This window comes from Molothrus aeneus, chromosome 4, assembly GCF_037042795.1.
Source record: "Molothrus aeneus isolate 106 chromosome 4, BPBGC_Maene_1.0, whole genome shotgun sequence".
NCBI classification, from domain to species: domain Eukaryota; kingdom Metazoa; phylum Chordata; class Aves; order Passeriformes; family Icteridae; genus Molothrus; species Molothrus aeneus.
The window spans coordinates 30,016,296-30,036,925 of NC_089649.1; the positions used below are offsets into that span (position 1 = coordinate 30,016,296).

At 37.8% G+C, this 20,630-nt stretch overlaps 2 protein-coding genes across 5 annotated transcripts in view; one reads left to right on the forward strand and one right to left on the reverse strand.

The window, feature by feature from the left end:
* Positions 1–253: 253 nt before the first annotated feature.
* On the reverse strand, positions 254–2,010 carry TIGD4 (tigger transposable element derived 4). Its single transcript, XM_066549023.1, is given in 3 exon segments — positions 254–1,906; positions 1,908–1,952; positions 1,954–2,010. Coding segments are annotated over 3 exon segments (1,734 nt in total). The 3' UTR covers positions 254–274.
* A 44-nt stretch (positions 2,011–2,054) lies between these two features.
* ARFIP1 (ADP ribosylation factor interacting protein 1) overlaps positions 2,055–20,630 on the forward strand; it is a 40,929-nt gene continuing 22,353 nt past the window's right edge. For 2 of the 4 annotated variants that reach the window (XM_066549027.1, XM_066549026.1), the window contains exons 1-3: positions 6,442–6,519; positions 10,377–10,478; positions 18,497–18,611. In XM_066549027.1, the coding sequence (XP_066405124.1) occupies positions 6,442–6,519; positions 10,377–10,478; positions 18,497–18,611 (295 nt within the window). Of the gene's footprint in view, positions 2,191–6,411; positions 6,520–10,376; positions 10,479–18,496; positions 18,612–20,630 lie in introns of those variants that run through there. The other 2 variants (XM_066549025.1, XM_066549024.1) reach the window with 2 other exon arrangements.

Here is a 20,630-nt window from a genome sequence, read left to right on the forward strand (position 1 = left end):
CTGCTCAAAGAATTTCTTTTGCCTCCATTGTACTTATTACAGTTAGCATTTTAAGGGTTCAGCTCATTCCCTCTCTCCACCTCAAATATATGTTATTTGCTCCTGATTTTGTAGAAAATTTCAGTTCATAGCCCTTTTTTCATTGTTTTGTTATGTTCATCTAGGCACCTGAGCAAAACATACCAGAGAACATTTCAGCAATGCTTGTTTTTAAACTATCTTTGATTATATAATTTTTTTTCCAATTACATGCTTTCCCGCTTTGCTAAAATATTTATTCACATGCTACATGTTGAATAAAATTATCCAAGTCAGCTAGGGAATCATAAAGAGAATCATCTGTGTCCTGACTTCTGAGAAACTTTCGAAGGGTATCTAAAGCACTCAAAGCCTCCTTTTTGGATGGTAAAAGCTGTTCAACTCCCTGTAGTTGACCGCCTTCATCCTTATCTTCATCACCAACAAATGTCTCAGCTTTATCTGATGCACTTTCTTTGGCACACATCCTTTCATTATTTGTAAGCACTTCATAAGTTACCAAGCCATCATCTATAGCTGAATATTCTTCCAGAGACAAGCCTTCTGGAAACTCTACCCCAGCTGCCCGTGCATGTGCAATCAAATCAAAATCACTTTCAACTTCATTGTCATTTTCATTTGTCTCAGTTTCTAATTTGAAAGTTGCTCCATTGCAACTTTTTGCAATAGTCTCTGGTGTTACTTCCCTCCAGCACAGGTACAGCATCTCAATTGCATCAAGAAGGGTCAGCATAAACTCTTTATTACTTTCTACGCAGTCAACAAATCTCTTGATAAGACAGTGCCTGTATTTTACCTTGAGAGTTTTGATAATCCTTTCTTTCATAGCTATACATGAAGAAGAGTCTGGAGGAAAGAACACTAATTTGACAGACTTCAGGTTCTTTACTTCTGTGTGAGCTGGGAGAAAATCAACAAGAATAACCACTTGGCGCTGCTGTGCTTGAAATCTGTGATCCAGTTTGTGCATCCACTGTTCAAAGATTCCTGAAGTCATGCACGCCATATCATTTGCTTCATAATCCACTGGCAGCGATTTCACATCTTTGAAAGAGTGTGGACTTTTGCTTTTTCCTATAATGAGCAGTGGGAGTTTCTCAGAGCCATCCATATTTGTACCCACCACTACAGTCACGCTCTCTTTGCTTTCTTTGCTTACAGAAAAAGTTTCCCCTTTAAATGTAAACGTGTTATGTGGTAACATCTGATACAACAACCCAGTCTCCTGTATGTAAAACACATTTTTTGGCTGATAATCATTTAAATTACAAGGAAGCACATTTTGGTACCAAGGAGTTGGAGCACCCACTGCAGGAGTAGCAGCTGCTTCTACAGGCTGAGCTCTGAAAACTAAACCGTACCTCGACTTGAAACGATCGAGCCAGCCATTGCTGCATTTAAAATCACTGTGTCCAAGCTTCTGGGCAAAATCATTCGCCTTGAGGCGCAACATGGGGCCATTGACCGGCACATTCAAGCACTGTGCAATTCTGTACCACTTCATCAATGCATCTTCCAGGTCGGCATAAAAAGCAGTTCTCAGTCTTTTCCTTTTAGGATCAAACCGCAAAGTTTCAAAGGCTTCCAAAACTTTTTCCTTATTCTTCATAATCGAAGACAGGGAGTTCCTCTTGATGCCATACTTGGCTGCAATGTCCGCCTTTTTCTTGCCGCTTTCCACAGCGCTTATGATGTCGATTTTCTCCTCGATAGTTATGCTTTTCTTCCTCCTCACTGTGGCTTCGGGCAGAGCCTCTGCCATGGCACCGAGCAGCGTCTCCCGGGCGCGCTCATCCGCGCCCACAGCCGGCCAGGCTCCTTCCCTGCCGCTCCGGCCGCTTTCCCAGCCGGCGGTCCCACCTCAGGGGCTCGGCCCTCGGCGGGGCTGGAGCAGCCTCCCGGGCGGTGCCGGCGGTGGTTGCCATGGCTGCGACCATAGATATGACGGCCTAGAGAGGCCGCCGCCGTCATCCCTTTCCGGCCCGGCGCTTCCGGCTCCTGCTGCCACCGGAGAAGGAAGAAAATAAAGCTTGAGAGGGGCCGCCGGCGCCGCCCCGCCCGGCCTCCTCCGTCCCCCCTTCCCTCCTTCCGTCCTGCCCTGTCGTCCCCCGCAGCACGAAGCCCCCGGGGCCTCAGCGGCGCCGCCGCCAGGTGAGGGACGGACCGGGCCGGGCCGGGGCAGCCTCTGGGCCCGGGTTCGGGGAGGGCCGGGCCGCGCCTCCCGCTCCGTCCCGTCCGACGTGTCACCTCGCGGGGGCGGCCGCCCTTCGCCGGGCTCCGGGCCGCCCTTGCCCGGGCACCGGCAGCGCCCGGCGGGTCGGGGTCGGCCCGGCTTGTACGGCCCGGTCCGGGCATGCTGGGCGGCAGGACAGGGAGAGCAGCGCCCTGCTCGGGAGCAGGCGGGTTCCCCGAGAGAGAGAGGGAAGCTGTGTGTTGGTGGAGGAAGAAAGCTGTAGATGCTCTGTAAATTTTGTGCCCCTGGGAGTTATTCCACACCCTGGCAATTACTGTTTTAAGTGTGCCAATTTGTGTTTTGCTTACTGTTCTTAAAGCATGGAAGAGCTTTGGTGTTGTGCGACAAGCAGGTGTTGCATGTGTAATTGTCTCCAAAGGAGTGGCAGTTCTTCCTGAATTTCTTATAGTACTGCTCTAATAGGTTATTTTTAACCAAAAGCCACTAATAGCCTCTAATTGCATGAAAGTCTTTGGAGGGGATCATTCTGAACATCCAGCCCAGGATGCAGTTTCTGTTTCTCATGTGTGCTTTCTGTGCTTGATGGAAAAGGTAGCAAGGAGTTATCACTTTGCAGTTGGCGGCTCTGTTACTTAAGAGTTGATTCTCTAGAGAAGATAACAGAAGGGTTCTTTTTGCAGGGCTGGAGAAGGATGTCATTTGATCAGTGCAACTCCAAAACTTTTTGAATCGTGTTTATGTTTATGTATGTATGTGCATGTGTACTCACACAGTTAAAATGTCAAGAATAAGAAACACAGAAGAGTGTTAGATTGGCAGAACTGGAAGCTGAGGCAGTAGCTTGATCAGCTGTTTTTTTCTGATTTGGTAGAAGTTGAAACCATAATGGCAGCCCATGGCTCAGCTAATCTGGAAATGAGCAGAGCATTAAATTGTTTAGGGCCAGGTTGACGTAGCATGGAGAGTGTGAAAAGTCAGCAGCAACCCTGTTCTCCAGTCTTCTTCTCCATCATGTCTTCTAACTCCCAAGCATAATTAGATCTTGCAGGTGGAGCAGCCAGGAAATTCAAGAGCATTAAGAAGAAACTATGGTGTGATTGCAGCAGGAAGTGTTTAATACAGTTCTTTATAGTACTTTTTTTTTTTAAGGTAGTACTTTTATAGTATAGTATTTTTTTTAAAAGATGGTTGATCTCTATCTTGACAAGAATTAGTGAAAGTGTTCTTAGTTAGAAATTGAAATAGTCATTAAAATGGTCATTTTCCTACCAGCACTAGGATATTCTTCAGTGTTACAAAAATTTACATTCTTTATGCAGTTAAGTAATGAGACAACAATAGAAGTGTGTAATAAACTTCATTTTAGACAGAAGGTGTCTTGCTGTTGCCTTATTGGCAATTAATTTAGGAGAAAAGTAAGTGAAGGAACCAGTGAATCTTTCTTAGAAAAGCCGATCTGATTGTTGAGAATACCACGGTTCTCATTTCTGAGACCATCAGTCATTTACCTAAGTGATATAGGTATGTGAGGAATATACTTCTTATTCAAAATTAATTTATTGTTGATGACATTTACTTCATATTTTCATGAATAAGCAAATATGAATTTGCCTTTTTAATGAAAAGTACATAAGTATGCTCTTATAACTAATAATTATAAATGGTTAAATGTCTCTTTATGTCTCCATCCTAGAGGAAGCTTCCCATGTTGTTTGTAAGTTCTTGATTTGTTTTGCTTTTTATTTTACCAGTTGAAGAAGTGATACTTAAATCCCCAGGACTCAAAAATCATGTGGTTTTATTTATGATGAACAAACCTTGAAATAATCCAATATGCATTTAAGGTAGCTGCACTATGAGTGGAATGACTCTTAGTCTGATCTGTGTCTTGTGTTCTGCTGTGGTGCAGTATTTGTGTTTGGGATTATCCCCACTGGGATAGTGGGGTAAAGGAGAACCCAGAAGGGCAGGAGTGATGTGGACAGGGTTTTGGTTCTTGTGGAACGGAATATGGATCAACCATGTTTTTTCCAAGTAGAATCTCTTTGAGTTGTTCTATTGCAGCAGATGGGAGCAAATTTCCTGGTACAGCAGTCACCTAATGTGTTCTAAAGTTGTGGCTGCTTTAGTGAAGAAACAAACTAAGCCCTGGATAACACAATCCATGCTGTTCTGGGGATTAGCAGCTTCTTACAAAGAACAGCCCTTTGTCTGGCACCTGCAAGAACTACAGAGATGCTAAAGTCTGTGTGCATTTCTTTAGTGGAACTTTAAATGATAGATGTGTGTAGATGTTGTGATTACCACAATTTCACATGAGTGTCTTCATTTCTGAATCTTGGTGAAGATGTAGCAAGTTCTCATTCTTGCATCGAGTATTTGATGCTTACATCCCCATTTCTTTTCTGTAGAAGCAGTAATCAGGAAATTCTGTAGTTAAATTTGAATGTGCAATTGAACTTCTTATGAAAGCCACCTTTAATCTACATTTTTTCACCTTCTCATATTTTAAAATTGATCACTGTGATCCTGCAGAGCTGTGTTGAAACTGTTAGCACTACTTGTAGGAAAAGAACACTACAAAAAATTGAGCATGGAGGGGTGTTCTAACATAAATGGTGAATTCATTTGGGTTTAAAAAAATTAATCATTTGCTTTTATGCAGTGTCTTCTACATAGATTTGTGAGATGGTTCTTGTCTCTAGGTTCTTAAATCTATCAAAAGTTCTTAAATCAATCAAAAATGTTTTTGCCTGTAGTATTTAATGGTTTAGAACAGTATTACCATGGTACATAGGCTTGTATGTGATGGACAAATATGACTCCAGGAACACTGATGTGGTAGAACTGAAGAAAAGATTGTCTTAAAGAAGGCTCTACCACAAGATGAATTTAGCTTTTTGTTTAACAAGTAGAGCAAGGAAATAACACTTATTGTCTTATTCTATCATGTAATTGCTTTAGCTACTCAGAAATAAGCTGTTAAGCACAGAGGTTGTTTTCAGCCACAAGCAGAGTTTGAACAGGACCATGTGGGCAAACAGCATCTCTGCTGTACAGTCTTCCATGTTCAAAAGAAATTTGAAAAATTAAGGAAGCTATTTAAGGATGTTAAACTTATTTCTTAATTACTTCAAAGGGAGCTTTACTCTGATCCTAGAAAAATCCAACTTCATTCAGTGGTAGCCCTGAATTAACTGTTTTTCTGCAGAAAATCTCTTATTTTATATATTTGGTTTTCCAAAATAAAGTGATAGGTTATCCAGTGCAATATGATCTAGATGATCTAGGTGATTCAGTTTCTCAGCCTTTGTGTCCTTATTTCCCTTGCTATGTGAGCTGCTTACCTTATTAATTATTTGCTTTAGTTAGAATGTTTTGTAGTTCAGGAATTTGAAATACAATATAAACACAAATAGTAATCTCTTTATAAATTTTCTTAATCTGGTATGTGTCTGAACATGTATGAAATGGTGCAAGACTTAATGAACTGAAGTCATGTGTGATTGTATGCAATACTGGCAGATTAATTAATTTTTAATGATTGGTTGTCTCCTCCTCTCAAACAGCTGAGTGAATTGTGGTGTCACCTGTAGTTACCGGCTATTTGGAATCAAATTGAGATCATTTCCTTACTTAAGATAAAATCTTTCATGATCACTATATTCACAGAGTTGATTTCTTTCTCATGTGCTTAGTGTTAACTTTCTTTGCTTCTGCAGCTGAGATCTTTTTGAGGCTAAAATGAAAGGGATTCTGTTCTAGTAAACACAACAGATTTAACAGCTTAATAAGTTTCAGTGGCTTAGCATTAATGTAGTCTTGCAATGTTTGGATAAATCTTACGCCTTAACAAAATGGTGATCTTTGCAGTGGTAGGATACAGTCAGTGTACTGTTGCAAGTGGCACGATATATGTCACCTGAAGAACCTTGTTTGACTTCCAGGGTTTTATGTTGCAAGCTTAGTTGTCTGTGGGGAAAGGTTGCTTTGGCAGTGGAAGCTTACACTAGACTGTATTCCTAATCCCTCTTAGGTTTTTGGAGAGCTGAAGGCCTGGTCACTATCAAAAGAAGGAGGTTTCACTTTGCTTTAGCAGAACTTGTAAAAGAAATGTTTTCTGAACGCCTGCTTTGGTTTCTGTGAGGTGCAACATCCAGCTCCTTTCACTTCAATTAATGCATGCCAAACCTGTTTGGTTTTCAGGTATGTCAGAACACAGCAGTGAATCCACAACACTTGATGAGTCTCATCCATCTGCAGAAGAGATCCAGTCTGGCTGTGAGGTGATTGAGTGATAGTTATATTAGTGTAAAATCAACCAATCCTAACAAGTTTCAGATTCCCAAAAATTCTGCTTTACATAGCACAGTGTTGTTAGTATGGGGATATAAGTTCATGCACAGCATCTTGAATGGGTGGGGTCGGTTTTGAGATCCCATTAAGAACAGTCCAATTAATTCATAGCAAGGGATTACTTCAGCCACAACGTAGCCTGTTGCTGTGCTGCAGTATTTGTTTTGTAAGTTTAATAGATTTAGGCATGGTAGAATCTGAAATGTGTGAGTATTGCAGGAAGAAAGGGTTGGTATTCAAAGGCATCAATCTTTGTGTAACCTCACTATAACAAGGTATTTTATCTATTGCAGAAGGACTGAATCTTTTTTCCCTTAGAGCAGATACAGTTTTCACCTTCTCTCTGGAGAAGTTTGTGACAGATTTGAATTATGAACAAGGTTCCTAAGGTTCCCAATATTATTTAGCTAATCAGGTGTGTTTGGGATGCTCTTTCAGAAAGATAGGGTCAACATTTTCCTTACTGTTCTAGAGTAAAAATGAAAACAAGTAATGCTTACTTTATCACTATTGGAGTTTCAGTAACAGTGAATTGTTTTCAATCTTTCAGTAAAAACAAAATAGTGATTCTCTTTAGCATATTTCTAGGTCTCATATTTGTAAACACAGATGTACAAAGAAAACATAGATTGTTACGGAAGGACAGTTCTGCTTTTTCAAAATAAAACATGCATCTGAAATGCAGTGTTTTACTCTAGTGCTTATGTCATTCATGTCTAATACATCACTACAAATTTAGGAACTTATTTAGATTTATTTTAGGTTGTTTATACATATAAATTTTCTTCTGAGGAATCAATTTCTTTGTATGCTTAGTTTAAGTCAGCTATGGGCTACACTTGTCAAAGAGACACTTGATTCAGCAATCATACTCCCTATTTCAGCAGAAATGCTGCTATGGTTTGGTGGTTTAGTTTTCTCTCAGATCAATAACCTTACCCTGGTTGTGTGGACTTACAGGAGCACACATCCAGAGGTAAAGAGAAATGGCTGCTGGATGTGGCAGTAGCCTACAGTCAGAGTAAGTATTTTGAGATCCTGCACTGCTGATGCTGTGGGCAGTGCTCCATTCTCAGTGGCTTCTTCACTGCATTACTGCCTGCTCTGTTTCATAGGTGCAAGTGTTGGAGATGTTCCTGCTTGGGAGACTTGATGGGAGTGGAAAAATGACCCATCCTCTTTTTGAGCACAGGTCACTTTCTTTTGATCTGCAGTGTTTCCGGAATCTTGTTTGCTGTGCAAATACATTTTTCTGGCTCAGGAAGGAGATGAAGGGATGGTGAAAGCTGCTGGGGGGAAGAGTTGGGGGAAAAGGGCAAGGAGTGGTTCTTAACAGCAGTGCAAGCTTAAACTGTTAACTAAAATGGAGATTATAGTTTCTTGTTATGTCCGAGTTAAATTAGCAGTTTATCCCACTTCCCCTTTTCAGCTGCTCATTTCAAGGCTTTGGTGCTTGTCTGACCTCATTGCAAACTGATTCAGCTCACTGAAGCTGGAAAATTAACCTGTTGAAAAGGTCTATTGCCAGGCTAGTGAGTTGTGTGTGGTGTCTGTAGTCAGGTGAGTGTTGGGGAGGTGAGGCACTGTGTGGTTCACAGTAGAGACTGGAAATAGAGTGGTGAAATGTCCCCTTTTCAGCAGTGGGAAATTGTCGTAGTTCAAACGTAGCATGGAACTGACATTAGCAAGTAATTTTTTGCTTTCTCTGAACTAGATACATAGGTCTGACTCAAGTAGGAATGCCAAAAAAATAGGTTAATTTCTTCTAGTTGTCCAGAGAAGCTCATGAATTTTTGTTTCCTAATATATGTATTTATTAGAGATGTGTGCATGTGCTTTGAGCATGTATATCCCTGAATAAAAGCATAAAAATATATCAATGTCAGTATTTGCAAAATTATTTTAGATTCTTGTTGAGAAGCACCTAAGTCAAGGTGTTTTTCCTTTTATTAGAGATGCAGTTTTGTTTGTGATCCCTAGCAAAGTGCCCCTTGACAGAAGAGGACTTTCCCTTTGAACTGTCTTATCTGATAATTTGTGGAAAGAACAAAAGTAGCTGTGAACTGAACGTGGCCTATGCTAATGCTTCTGTATTATGCAAGTAGCTGTGACAGGCCAAGCATTTTGAAAAATATCTCACTTGACCATATCAAGTAGAAGTGTAGTTCCTAGCAGCCTTAGAGCTTAATTAAGCACATATGAGATTTAGAGCAAGCTTAAGAAACTTGAGCTATTGGACAGATTTCCCAAATCGAAATGTGATGTGGCAGGTAACTAGGGCATCTAGTATAATGATGTTGTATAGCAACTCTCTGTGAGGAGCAGGCAGTTGGACTTGATGATCCTTGTGGGTCCCTTACAACTTGAGATAGTCTATATTCTATGAAATAAAACAAATTACTGTTTTTAAAGTACTCATAAAATAAGCATAGACCTTTTGGTGTGCTTCAGTAGAAGCACATTTATTGGAGCCTACAGACAGTGACTGTTAGAAAAAATCTTGAGACACCTCAAGACTAATAAAGGAAATTAGGCTCACAAATGTAATTGAAGTGGTGATATGTGAAAGTGGAAGAAATATTAGTAATGACAGAAGATGTTCCAGTTAAGAATGATGCAAGTGATGCTCAGTAAGTACCAGTAAAATCTTTGTGTTATATTCATACTCTGTAAAGCTTCACATGTTGTTCGAGAAGCTGATGGTACTTCAGATCCTGATCTCAGGCTGGGCCTCTTCCTGACCCTTGGGTTGAAAAGAGCTGGTTCAGTTTGATGATTTAAGAGCTTTAAGGGTATAAGGGTACCTATTCTCAAGTACCTGTTGATGGTACACCTTGTCTTGCCAGTCTAGCACAGGTGTATGGACTGGTTTGAGGACTTGAGACAACTTTTATGTAAGTGAATAAATGCTGCCTTGGTTGTATGTTGATTTTTCTTCTATATACACTTTAGATGACTGGTGAAACTGCCTTGCAGAGTTAGGAGCAGCTTTTTCAAAGGGATAAAATTTTCACTTCCTCTGTATTTTAGAGTGTTAAGCTGCCATTCTCTCTTCAGGTGCTTGTAAATGATGTGCAGTTCTTCTGGGAATGTCACTTCAAGGCTATACCTTAGGTTGTACTTGAAATACAGCTGCTGCTACTGTTCGTGATGCAGCTGCATTTGAAACTAACTTTGAGTCCTCAATTCTCTTGGTACTTTTGAGCTCTTTTGGCACTTCTGTATTTCACTTCACGTTTGCTGCTGTTGATTTCATGAGAGTTGCATACCAACAGTTTAGTCAGAAGGTGGCGCTATATTATGGTAAAATAAGAAGCAGCTGAAACTGTTTTAAAGTTTGGAATCAATGCTTTTCTTGTAACACATAATTAAACGTACTGCTCTTCTCTAGTATTTACTGCTTATTAATTGCTAGTACAATTTTTTTAGCCAAGCTCATTATAATTTGAGATACAGAAACTACTCTAAAGCTCAAGTGTGCATGTAAAACATTTGTCTGAGCCCATGCCTCATTTGTGTCTTACTCCCCCAATGCCAATGGGTTAAATTTTCGTTTTCCTTTTCTCTTAGCTCTGGAAACTTTAAATAACTTCTTACTGAGCGGTGCTAGAGTATTGCTGTGATTCAATGATGTGATTAAATAGACATATACAGACTGAGCATATCAGAGTATTTCCAGTTGGAGTTTGAAATAAAATCAACTGTTATGAAACCCATACATCAAATATTTTCATATGGATTACTTATTGGAAATGTAAGACAAACACTAACCTGTTTCTTTTTACAGGGAAGTGCAATGGCTCAAGAATCTCCCAAAAATTCAGCGGCAGAAATTCCTGTGACTAGCAATGGACAGCTGGAAGATTCTCATGAACACAGCTTTAACAGGGTCAGAATTTTCTTTGCTGTCTATTATGGTACCATTATCAGAAATGCTGAAGTTACAATTCCGTGCTTAGCAGTCTTCACTTGACGTAGTTTTCTGGAGGTTTACTGAAGAAACGCCTTTGAAGCTCATAGATAATTGTAAGAGTTGACATAACACTGGTTGCGTGTTGCAATGATATTTTTCTGTGCAAAAGGCACGTTCGTAGTGGCGGAGGCTGAGTTCTTCCCCCTCCGCTCGGTGCAGGTGAACGATCCGTTCTGCTCGTGCCCGGGCGTCCAGCAGAGGGCGCTGGGGCACAGCCTGTGGAATTTGGGGTTGGGCTCCTTTTATTTGGATTTTCGTTTGAAATTGTCCACGTTTACTTGATATCTGCTGAGGCTTAGGTTTTAAAGAAGCTCTTAAGTTTTAACAGTTCCATACTGACTTGCAGTGCAGGATTATTCTTAAAAGAAATACTAAGCAGAACTGCAGCATTTTATTCTGTTTTACTAAAATGCTGATTAGAGGGGGGAACCTTCATGAGGTTTGTTGTTCAACTAAGATCTACTAGAGACATAATGTAAAAATTAGTACCGTGTTTAATGAAATAAAGTTAAAACTACATTTCTATGAAGATATATGTTTAGGGAGACCAGCTTGGGAAATGCATCTTGAAGTGGTAAGGAATTTAGGTTCACCTCAAAGCAGGGAAACAGACTGAGTAATTTGAAGCTTGATGATCTTGCTGCTGCTGTGACTTGACTGCTGTCTAAGTTACCTTTTCCTTACATAGTGATTCTTCTGCAGTGCAGTACATGCAACACTTATGTACAGCAAATGGAACTTGCACTCTTGGTGACTGCATTAGGGTCTGTGCTCAGGCAAATTGTAAAGCTGGAATTTTAAGGTGGTTTTTTGTCTATGGACATATGTGAAAGTTGGAGTAGATTTTTCTTGCATGCTAATTGTTTTGCTGGCTTGGAGTCAATTATATTTTGAAACTTTTAATTTGACTAAAATGGGTCGAATCTTAGGTCAAATTGCAGAAAAACCTGTACTCTGCAAGCATATTTGAACTTGCTGTAATTATTTTCGCAGTGCTTATTCTGAGATCAATGAAGAAGCGCACTTCAATTATTTTTTTGAACTGTCTTGTACAAGTTCGCACCTGCATGTGTGACCTGAAGTCAAAATATGTGATAATCAAGGCTTCTTATAAACAAAACAAAGAAAATAAACTTCTTGGAATTAACATCTAGGTCTGTTTACTAATCTGTTAGTCTCAAATTCTAATATTTAGCTTCTATTCATCTTGCTTCATGTTTGTTATTTCTAATGCTTAATGCCATGCTTTCTCTTTTTGTCCTTGCCAGGTAATTTTTTGCTTTAACCTAAAGCAATATGCATTGCACCACAAGAATTTTGGGGTCTTTTTCCCTACAATTTATGGAAATGATAAGCCAAGTACTGATTTTTATGAAGTCACTTAAAAAAGGGGCAAGAAATCCTGACCACTCTAATTTGCAGTGTTACCACAGTGCTCAGTAAGAGTATGTTGACCACAGTAGAGTTTAGAGCACTCCAGTGTGCTGATTTTGATTGCACTTTCTTGGGAAGCTGGGGAACAAAGTTACTATAATTTCCTGCTTCCATATTTGTATGATGAGGGAAATAGTCATCTAGATGCTGTACAATTCAGATGTAAAGAACAAAATACTTCTTGTTCTGTACTTTTCAGTCTTCTGCAGCTATTTTGCCACCAAGACTTGAGCAGCTTTTTGCATATTTTTAAGTGAAGAGGTATTTATACAACCTTTTCTTTAGAATTCTTTGATTAAAAAAACTGCACTTTCCTCTAAAGTTGTGTTCTGTTTGGCACTTCCATGAGACCTCGTCCATAAGCTGCTCAGGCATGAAAATGCACATTTGTGTTTCACCAAATGCAGTATTAATATGCATTCAAGCATGAGAAGTATTTCATTTTGTGAGGCAGTGCAGAGCAAATGTATTTACCTGAAAATGACAAATAGGGTTGCTCCTTCTTTAAAGAAAGATGCCATTAGTTTTGCAGAACATCAGAGAGCATAGATTGTCATAATGTCACTTCAGAAGGAAGTTTGTTAGTTCCATTTTTGTGGGAATGTGACATAGCACTAATTGGTGCATCTTCTTGGTATAATACATATTTAAAAGGTAACTTAAGTGTTTTCCTAACTGTAAAATCTCAGTCAGAAATATGCTGCTACATTCTAATTCTCTAATAAGACATGCCTGTGGAATTTAGACAAGTTTTGTCCTGCTCATATGAAGGATGGAAACTCTTTTACTGAAAAAAGCTGTAGCTTCAGTCGTCACTGGATCGAATATCTAACGTTCTTTCAGTACAGAAAAGCTTGACTTAGTGGTTTTTAACTCCCCAAGCTCTGTTGGATCTCACTTGAGCTTTAAGAACTTGATGTATGGAACTGTTTGCTAATGTTTGGGTATTTGTTAGACAGAACGCTTCAGCATTTCCTAATCAAAAGTTTTTCTTATTACTTTGTATAAGAAAGCCCAACTTACAAAAAGTCTGGCTAGTTTATATTATTCACTTGTTTTACTTCAATTATCTCTGACTTCCAGAGCCCAGTTTTGGACTGTTGGAATGATGTGATTAGCATAGTGGTGTTTTAGTGTGACTGGGGGTATTGGGAGCTGAGGACAGTAGGAAGGAGTGAGGGAAGTATATTATTGCTATATTCAAGTATATATATTATAATATACTATATATATAATATGTATTATATTATTGCTATATTCAAGTATATTAATCCTATATACAAAAGCATGTCATATAGTGTGAGAGCTGCATAGATATAAACTAAATTTTTCAGAAAACAGTTTGATCTGCCTGTAAAGATATTCAAACATCTGTAAGCGATTTGTTATGTTTAGAGTATTGCACAAAATCTACATGATATTCTTATCAGTTTCAGCCTGAATTTGTTTAATCTAATTTTTGGTACTGGCTCTCCTCATGGTTCTTATTGTACTTTCATGGGAACAAAATCATAGTTAAGCATGCATATAAAACCAGTAATAAACTACAGGATGAAAAAAGATAATGAACTTTGTTGTGTGTCTTCAATTTGTCTTACTAGAATTACGAAATAAGATCTGGGATCTGATGAATCTGAGTGCATGTGTTCATGGTCTTGTTCTGTAATTTTATTGCTAGACTGCACAAATAGATAAGGTCAATTCTCTTTTGTTTTTTGCCTCCTGAAAAAAATGCTAGCCTTGTCACTCACATTCTGCCTGCAATGTCTGAGTTAATCTCTTAGGTTTTGCTATGTTGACTGACATAGTTAGATTTTTACTCAGGGTAATTTTTGTTTAATTAATGTAGGACTGATTTAAAATATATTTCTAGAACTGTGTCTGGTCTAGAAAACTGGTTTGAGGAGATAAAAAAGTCACATGTTCTTCATATAGTCTGAAAAACCAAAAATATGTCTGTTAATGATGAGAGTGGGAGGGAAATGAAAACTGGATTGTAGTATGGCATTAGGTAAATCAAAAGGATGTAGTAGAAAAGGTCTTCTCATTGAAGAGCAGTGTATTGGAGAATAGAAGAAATGTGTTAGTCTGTTATTTGCCCCTTCAAAGATTAAAGCCTTCATGTCTTCTCCCATTTATTTATGTTGAATTTATACTGATGTGAGGATCTAGTGTCTCAATTAATGGAAAATAGGAACTGAGTGATGTAATGGGGCAAAGAGAAAAAGAAACTGCTGAATGTGTACGAGGAGCTCTACTTGCACGTGATTTTGATAAGAAGTTAAAGTTCATAGCCCATGTATCTTACTGGATAGACATTATGTTTATCTGCATAACCTTTTGTTCCATAGGGCTTGTAATCACTTTAAACTGTGAACTTGACAATCAGATAGATATGTTGTAAATTTTTCCTGAAGTCATCTTGAGTAGTTTTATTTAAAATGTTATCCACCATTAAAAACAAGCAAGCATGTGATTGGTCTGATACTAGTTGTTCCACTGTTGAACTAGCCATTGGTGTGAGGTTTTAAGAATACCTTAATTCAAGGTATTAAAGGCAAGTAAAACTATCTGTCAAACCTCCTGTTGGTATGAAGCAGAAGTTAATGTTTAGTGATGCATTACTAATGGTGTAGTATAACAAAGAAATTAACCCAGTGTTGTTTCCTTAGTTGCTCCTTAGTTAAATAAGTTTCTATAAATTAAGTTTTGGCTGGATTGGTTTCTGCTGTTGGAGAAACAATACAGTTCTTGTCTTTCCCCTCTTTAGATTATTATGGATAGCATGATTGGGAAGTATCATTTTGGAAATAGTCTGGTAATTCAGCCAACATTCCTTCATGAACATGCATTCTGAATGACTTCTTTGCTGTGTCTGCTGTCTCAACAGGACTGCTATGTCAAAAATTCATACTGGTTCATCAAACAACTCTATTATCTGTATAATAGAGTTGTGTAAATAAGGCTAACCTGACTAAAATATATTTAGTTTAATACATTTGAAGTCATTAAAATGGGATTTTAACAAATGGTTAAAATGGCTTAAATATTCTATGACATACAGGTTTGAATAGTCTAGACTAGAGCTAATTAAGGTAGTGCACTTATTCTGTTCAGCCATATTTCATGCTTTTGCTTCTTGCTAAATGAGAATGGAGTAGGTAATGCAGTCTTTTAACTTGGGTATCTTCTGAGTTGTGGTTTTTTTATACCTCTAGCTCTGGGTCTCAGTGACCTTAGAAAATTAAAATGCTTTTGCTAGGTGGTAAATGCATAAACATGGTTTCAGCCTCATACAAATGAAAATTATTAATGAAGCATTTTTCTATTTGTTTTTGGTGATGGTGAACCTATAATAGATTTGTAGGCTTGCCATGTGTCGATAAATCTTGATAAATTCTAAAGACTTGAATTTACTTTTTACAAAGAAGGGGGGAAGTCTCAAACTTAGCTGGAAGAGCAATACATTACCAAAATATAATCATCGTATGGTAGTAGGGGAATCTGTCCTCACTTCCTATCTTGTAAGAGCCTAACTTAGATTTAGTGGGAACAAAAACAAAAGCTATTTATGTTGCCTTCTTACCATTCAAACATTAAGTACCCTCATACCTTCCCTTAAGTGTGACATTTTATGCAGTGTTTCTAAATTATCCCTCTTTGTAAGTTATTGAAGGGATAAACTGTTTTGTCAGTTTGATTACAGATTTTTGGTAGCTTTTTTGTTTATCTACACTTGTGTAAAGAAAAGAAAAGCAAGCACGATCAGTTGCAAGAATGACATTAAAACTTTTAGTTTACGTGCAGCAATGTGTCCTCCCCTGAACAGTAACTTGCATGTTTGTAAACAAGGAAAAGGTATTGGTTTGATTATCACTGACTGTTTGTCAATTCTGGTCATGTGTTAATCAACAAATGGTAAAATTTTTTTTTAAAATTCGTATGTAAGAATATAATTCTTCACAAAGATGTATTTGAACCGGTTTATAGGTGTTTAAAAAGGGGTTTGAATTGAACTTTGCCTTTCTTTAAATTGAACTTTGCCTTTCTCTAAATTGAACTTTGCCTTTTTGACAATGGGAAAAAATTAGATCTCTTCAAACAAATATGTGTTTGTATACATATATATATATAATGTATATAGATTCATGTAAAAAAGTCTGGTGTATATATGCACAATTGTAGATCTTTAAAATTTTCACATTCCAAATACCAAGTTTTTGTTTAAGAGATGGATGCATTGTAGTATTTTGATTTATTTAATTCTGTAGTTTGTTCATCTTGTGTTTAACTTCAGAGTATAATTACATTGAGTGTATGGAAGTAGTGCAGTTGCTTGGGTTTAGATACAAACTTTTGCCTTTACAAAGCAGCTGTTCTGCATTTTAACCTTAAATACAGATGATTGCTTAGATTCCTATTGCAAACGTGCTTAAGCAGGTTGGCTGTCTACAGTTGCTTGGCTTCAGGTTTAGATATTTCTGAAAACTATACATCATGCCAGGGTGCCTTCAGGAAAGAAATAATTCATGCCATGTCCTTTTTTTGAAATCAGTGCATCTTCTCTGCAATCTGGTTATCCTTTTTCAAGTCTCTGCTTTTTCAGCTTCTAGTGACTTGATACATTTTGAGTTAAATGATCTCTGTTAGCTAAACTAAGTTGAAGCAAAGGCTTTCCAGCATACACCAACTGCAAGTACTTAAATGAAAGCAACAATGTTAAGTCAGTTGTGAAGACTGAAAACAGTATGAATATGAAGTTCTGACATGCTTAACTTGGGAGATCAGTTTCTGCATGTGACTACTATTTGTTTTTCATGCTGTTTCTTTTTCTTTTTTTTTTTTTTTGTATGATGCTTCAGGTACACAGATATGGCATGATCTGTTATCACATAGCCTGTTCATGTCAGTGAAAGTTTGGCTGTAGGAACTGGTTACTCTTTGCAGTAACATGCTGAGTTTTTGATGTTGGTGAAATTTCTGGAATTCACATGAAAAAATTATTTTGCTGGAATTCATACATTTGTAGTTCTTCCTTTTTTCTTCTTCCCAGGGGTTTGTCCTAAACTGAAGACATCTAAATAAATCTGGGGGGATGTGATCCAAAACTACTTCTTGACAATCTGAGCCTCTAGGCAGTATCAGTATCATTCTTATGCACTAACTTGCTTCTGGTTTGTGGATTGAGTGACTAGAGTTATAGGTCAAACATGGATTAGATTTTAAAGGTTGTGATTTCTTTGTAATTAGAAGCATTACATGGATCATGAACAGTTACTATCTGTGTCTGGACACAGACATCTTTGAGTTATGTATAGCTTTTCTCTGGTGGTCCTTGGTACTTTCCCACTTTTTTACCTCTGTATGGAAGCAGAGGGGATGCAAAATGGTAGCTGACTCCAGACATTGACAGTTTTCTGATTTCTTGATGCTTTTATTTTTTTAAATTGTCATCGTAGCCACATGCTGCTACATTTTACCTTTTTGCTTTCACTTTCATAGTACTTTTTCACTCACTTTTTACTTTTATCAATTAATGGTTTTAAATTGCTTTAAAATCTGAACATTTTTTAAGTACTATATCTAATTGCATAACACCAGAGGCTTAAACTTCAATTCGATCACTGGCAATATAGTCCAGGAAACCTGTGGGGAGTTTTCTTGTAGAGGTAGATAAGACAGCAAAAATGGGCAGTAGGATGGTATGTGAGCTGTGGTGTGTGGAGTCTTTCTTAGGCCTATGCTGGGTTTCAGTGAAGACTTTGGTTACGTGGGAGCTGGTTGAAATGCTTGATCTAGCCCTCAGAAGTTAAACAAGGTGATCTCAGGCAATTTTAAATGAAGGGATTTCAAAAGCAAACAAAAGTAAGTGGCAGCTTTGTGCTCTGAGCACTTATGATGCAGACTAGGTGCTCAGAAAGAAGCTGTTTAAATGATGCCTTTCTGGATGTCACTTCTGTGTAAAATACTGAAAAGATTTAATGCGCTATTCATAAGAAATAAGGATGCTATGAACTTTAGGGCTATTCCTTGCTTAGTGATTTAAAAAAATCTTCAACATTATGATAGTTGCTTCCATATTTTTGGTTTGTAAAGTGTTTTCTGCTTGATAATCTTGTATGATTCTGCACCCCTGACAGTTTTTAACTGGACACTTTATTAAACTGACATGGTTGCTTGGACCAGCTTCAGACCACATAATATGATGCTTCTGGCCACATTTTTGGTAACTGCTTCTCTAAGACATGGCATTCTACTTGGTCATCAATATAACAAAAATATCTAGAATAAATATTCAGGCTACTTACACTATTTCTCATTCATTTATGTTGTATTTGTGCATACCAGTAGAAAGCAGTGACACCACCAAGGACTTTCTAGGCTAAAGGCAGAATTGCTTGTCTGAGAGCTGCTGAAACTGTATTATAATACTTTAGAGTCACTTTAATTGCTTTTTTTTTTTGTCTTTAACTTTCTATTTTTATGCATATATTTTCCAGGACTTGAAATGTTCATTACCAGTTGGACTTGGACTTTCTGAAACCAAAATAACATCTCATGGCTTTGATGGTGCCAAAGAGGGAGTTGTTGAGGCAGGGCAGTTTCCAAATAAAGGTAAGTGCTTTTTTTTATATTTCTCAATTTAAAATCTTTAGACATATTATTACATGGTCAGAAATATAATGTTCTGTAGCTGCTTTGAGCAGTTTGGATGAATGTACACATTTGAGATCTGCATTAGTGACAACCAGTTTATTGTCTCTTGTAGCTGGGTTGTTAAAATAAGAGAATACATACTACACTTGTAGTATCTGTCAAGGGACTGGAGGAAACTACTTAGTAGTAAGTTGGTCTGCACTTATGGGAAGGGAAGGCCTTGGGCACCTTGAACTGGTGTCAGGCTGAAGGATTTTACTATTGCATTGTGTTGAAGTTTTTTTCAGATTTTGCAGGTTACTGTTCTGATTTGAAAAAAACTGGAGAGTTATTTATTTGTTATACACACTTCACCTACTGAGAGTAGATTAAAAAGTGGGATTCTTCTTGGGAGTATTAATGTATGCCTTAGAGAATCTAAGTGATATTAAACAATGAGAAATGCAAAGTGATAGACAAGCCAATAATGTCACCATTTCCTGTCTAAGATCAATACAATACCACGATATTGTATGGGCAAATGGTATTCAATGAATTATGTGCCTTTAACAGCTTCTGAATTTGAAAGATTTGAAATTATCTCAGTTGTGCAGCTATGAAAATAAGCTCTTTGTAGTCATGAATTTAATTTACATTTTGCTTCATTTCCTGTTCGGTAAAATTCTTTGCTTATGAAAACAGTTGATTTACATGTTGTACTTTACATATATTACAAAGTGAATGCTGTGTTTCTTTATTCCTTTGAAAAAAGCAAAATATCTAGCTAAAAACTGGAGCAGATGGCAAACTGCTCACCATTCCTGCCTTTTTGTATTCTATTACCAGGATAACTGTTGCAGCTGTTAAGTGTATTAGCCTGTAAGGGAAAAGTGTCTGAAGGTGTTTCAAGCTACACTAATGTGTTTGAAATGCAAATGTTCTGTGGAAATTTCTGTACACAAATTATGAGCTTTGGACACTTTGGATATCACAGATTTTCTCCAAGGGTGTTTTCTTAGGATTTTTCCTGATGTTCTAACAAAATCAGAGAGAGAAGTGGCAAAAGCTAGGGCTTCCTTTGAAACCATGGACAAAAGTTGAATGATTGCCCTATTTCAAATTCTGTCTTCTGTTTGAATGTCCTTATTAGGGCTTCACTTTTGAATGCAAAGTAGACAGTACTGGAGGGGAAGGGCTTTTAGGATTTGTGGGATGTTGAATGATGAAGCATGCATAAGGCTATGTTAATACTCTGTGAAATGATAAGGATTTTTTTAACTGCTTGTCTTGGCTCGCTTGCTGAAATGATTCAGATGAGATCTTGCAGTCAAACTTCTATGCCTGGATGAATTCAGTTGCAGCTCTTATGCAATGTATACCTACAGAAGGACACAGCAAGTGAGCTGTCTTTGTCTCATCTTTTCTCTGCAGTTGGATCCAAATCATTGGATTTATTTACCCCATGTTAGCAGTGCTCTGTGGAATGTTTTAAAGCTGATTGTTGATCAAATTACTTTGAGTGATGTTTTTGGTGTTACTGATAACTAAATTTTGTCAAAATTGCGAAGTTTAGGTTTAATTTTCTTTCCCCTCAGCACACTGTTAGCCCTGAAGTATATTGGAATTTCTCAGCAAAAGTAAATAAAGGTCCTTCCCATTATGGTGGTCATTTATCATTACAGAGGAAAAACTTACTTACTTCTTTTTTAAATCCTGAAAATTCCCTAAGGTTGCTGCTTCAGATTTCTCTGTTATGAAAGAGTGGCAGAGCTCTGAAAAGCATAATGAGCATAATCCTAAAACAGCTTAGAGAACACACACAGTGCAGGTCATTTAAAGTTGGTTGCTTTTTGTTTTGGTTTGGGGTTTTTTGTTTGGTTTGTCGTTTGTTTGTCTTTTTAAGAGAAAAAACAAGTGCTGTAAAATCTTTCATTTGGGAATGAGTTTACACACTTTCATGGCTAATAACTTGTATGACCTTCAGGATAAATTATTGCT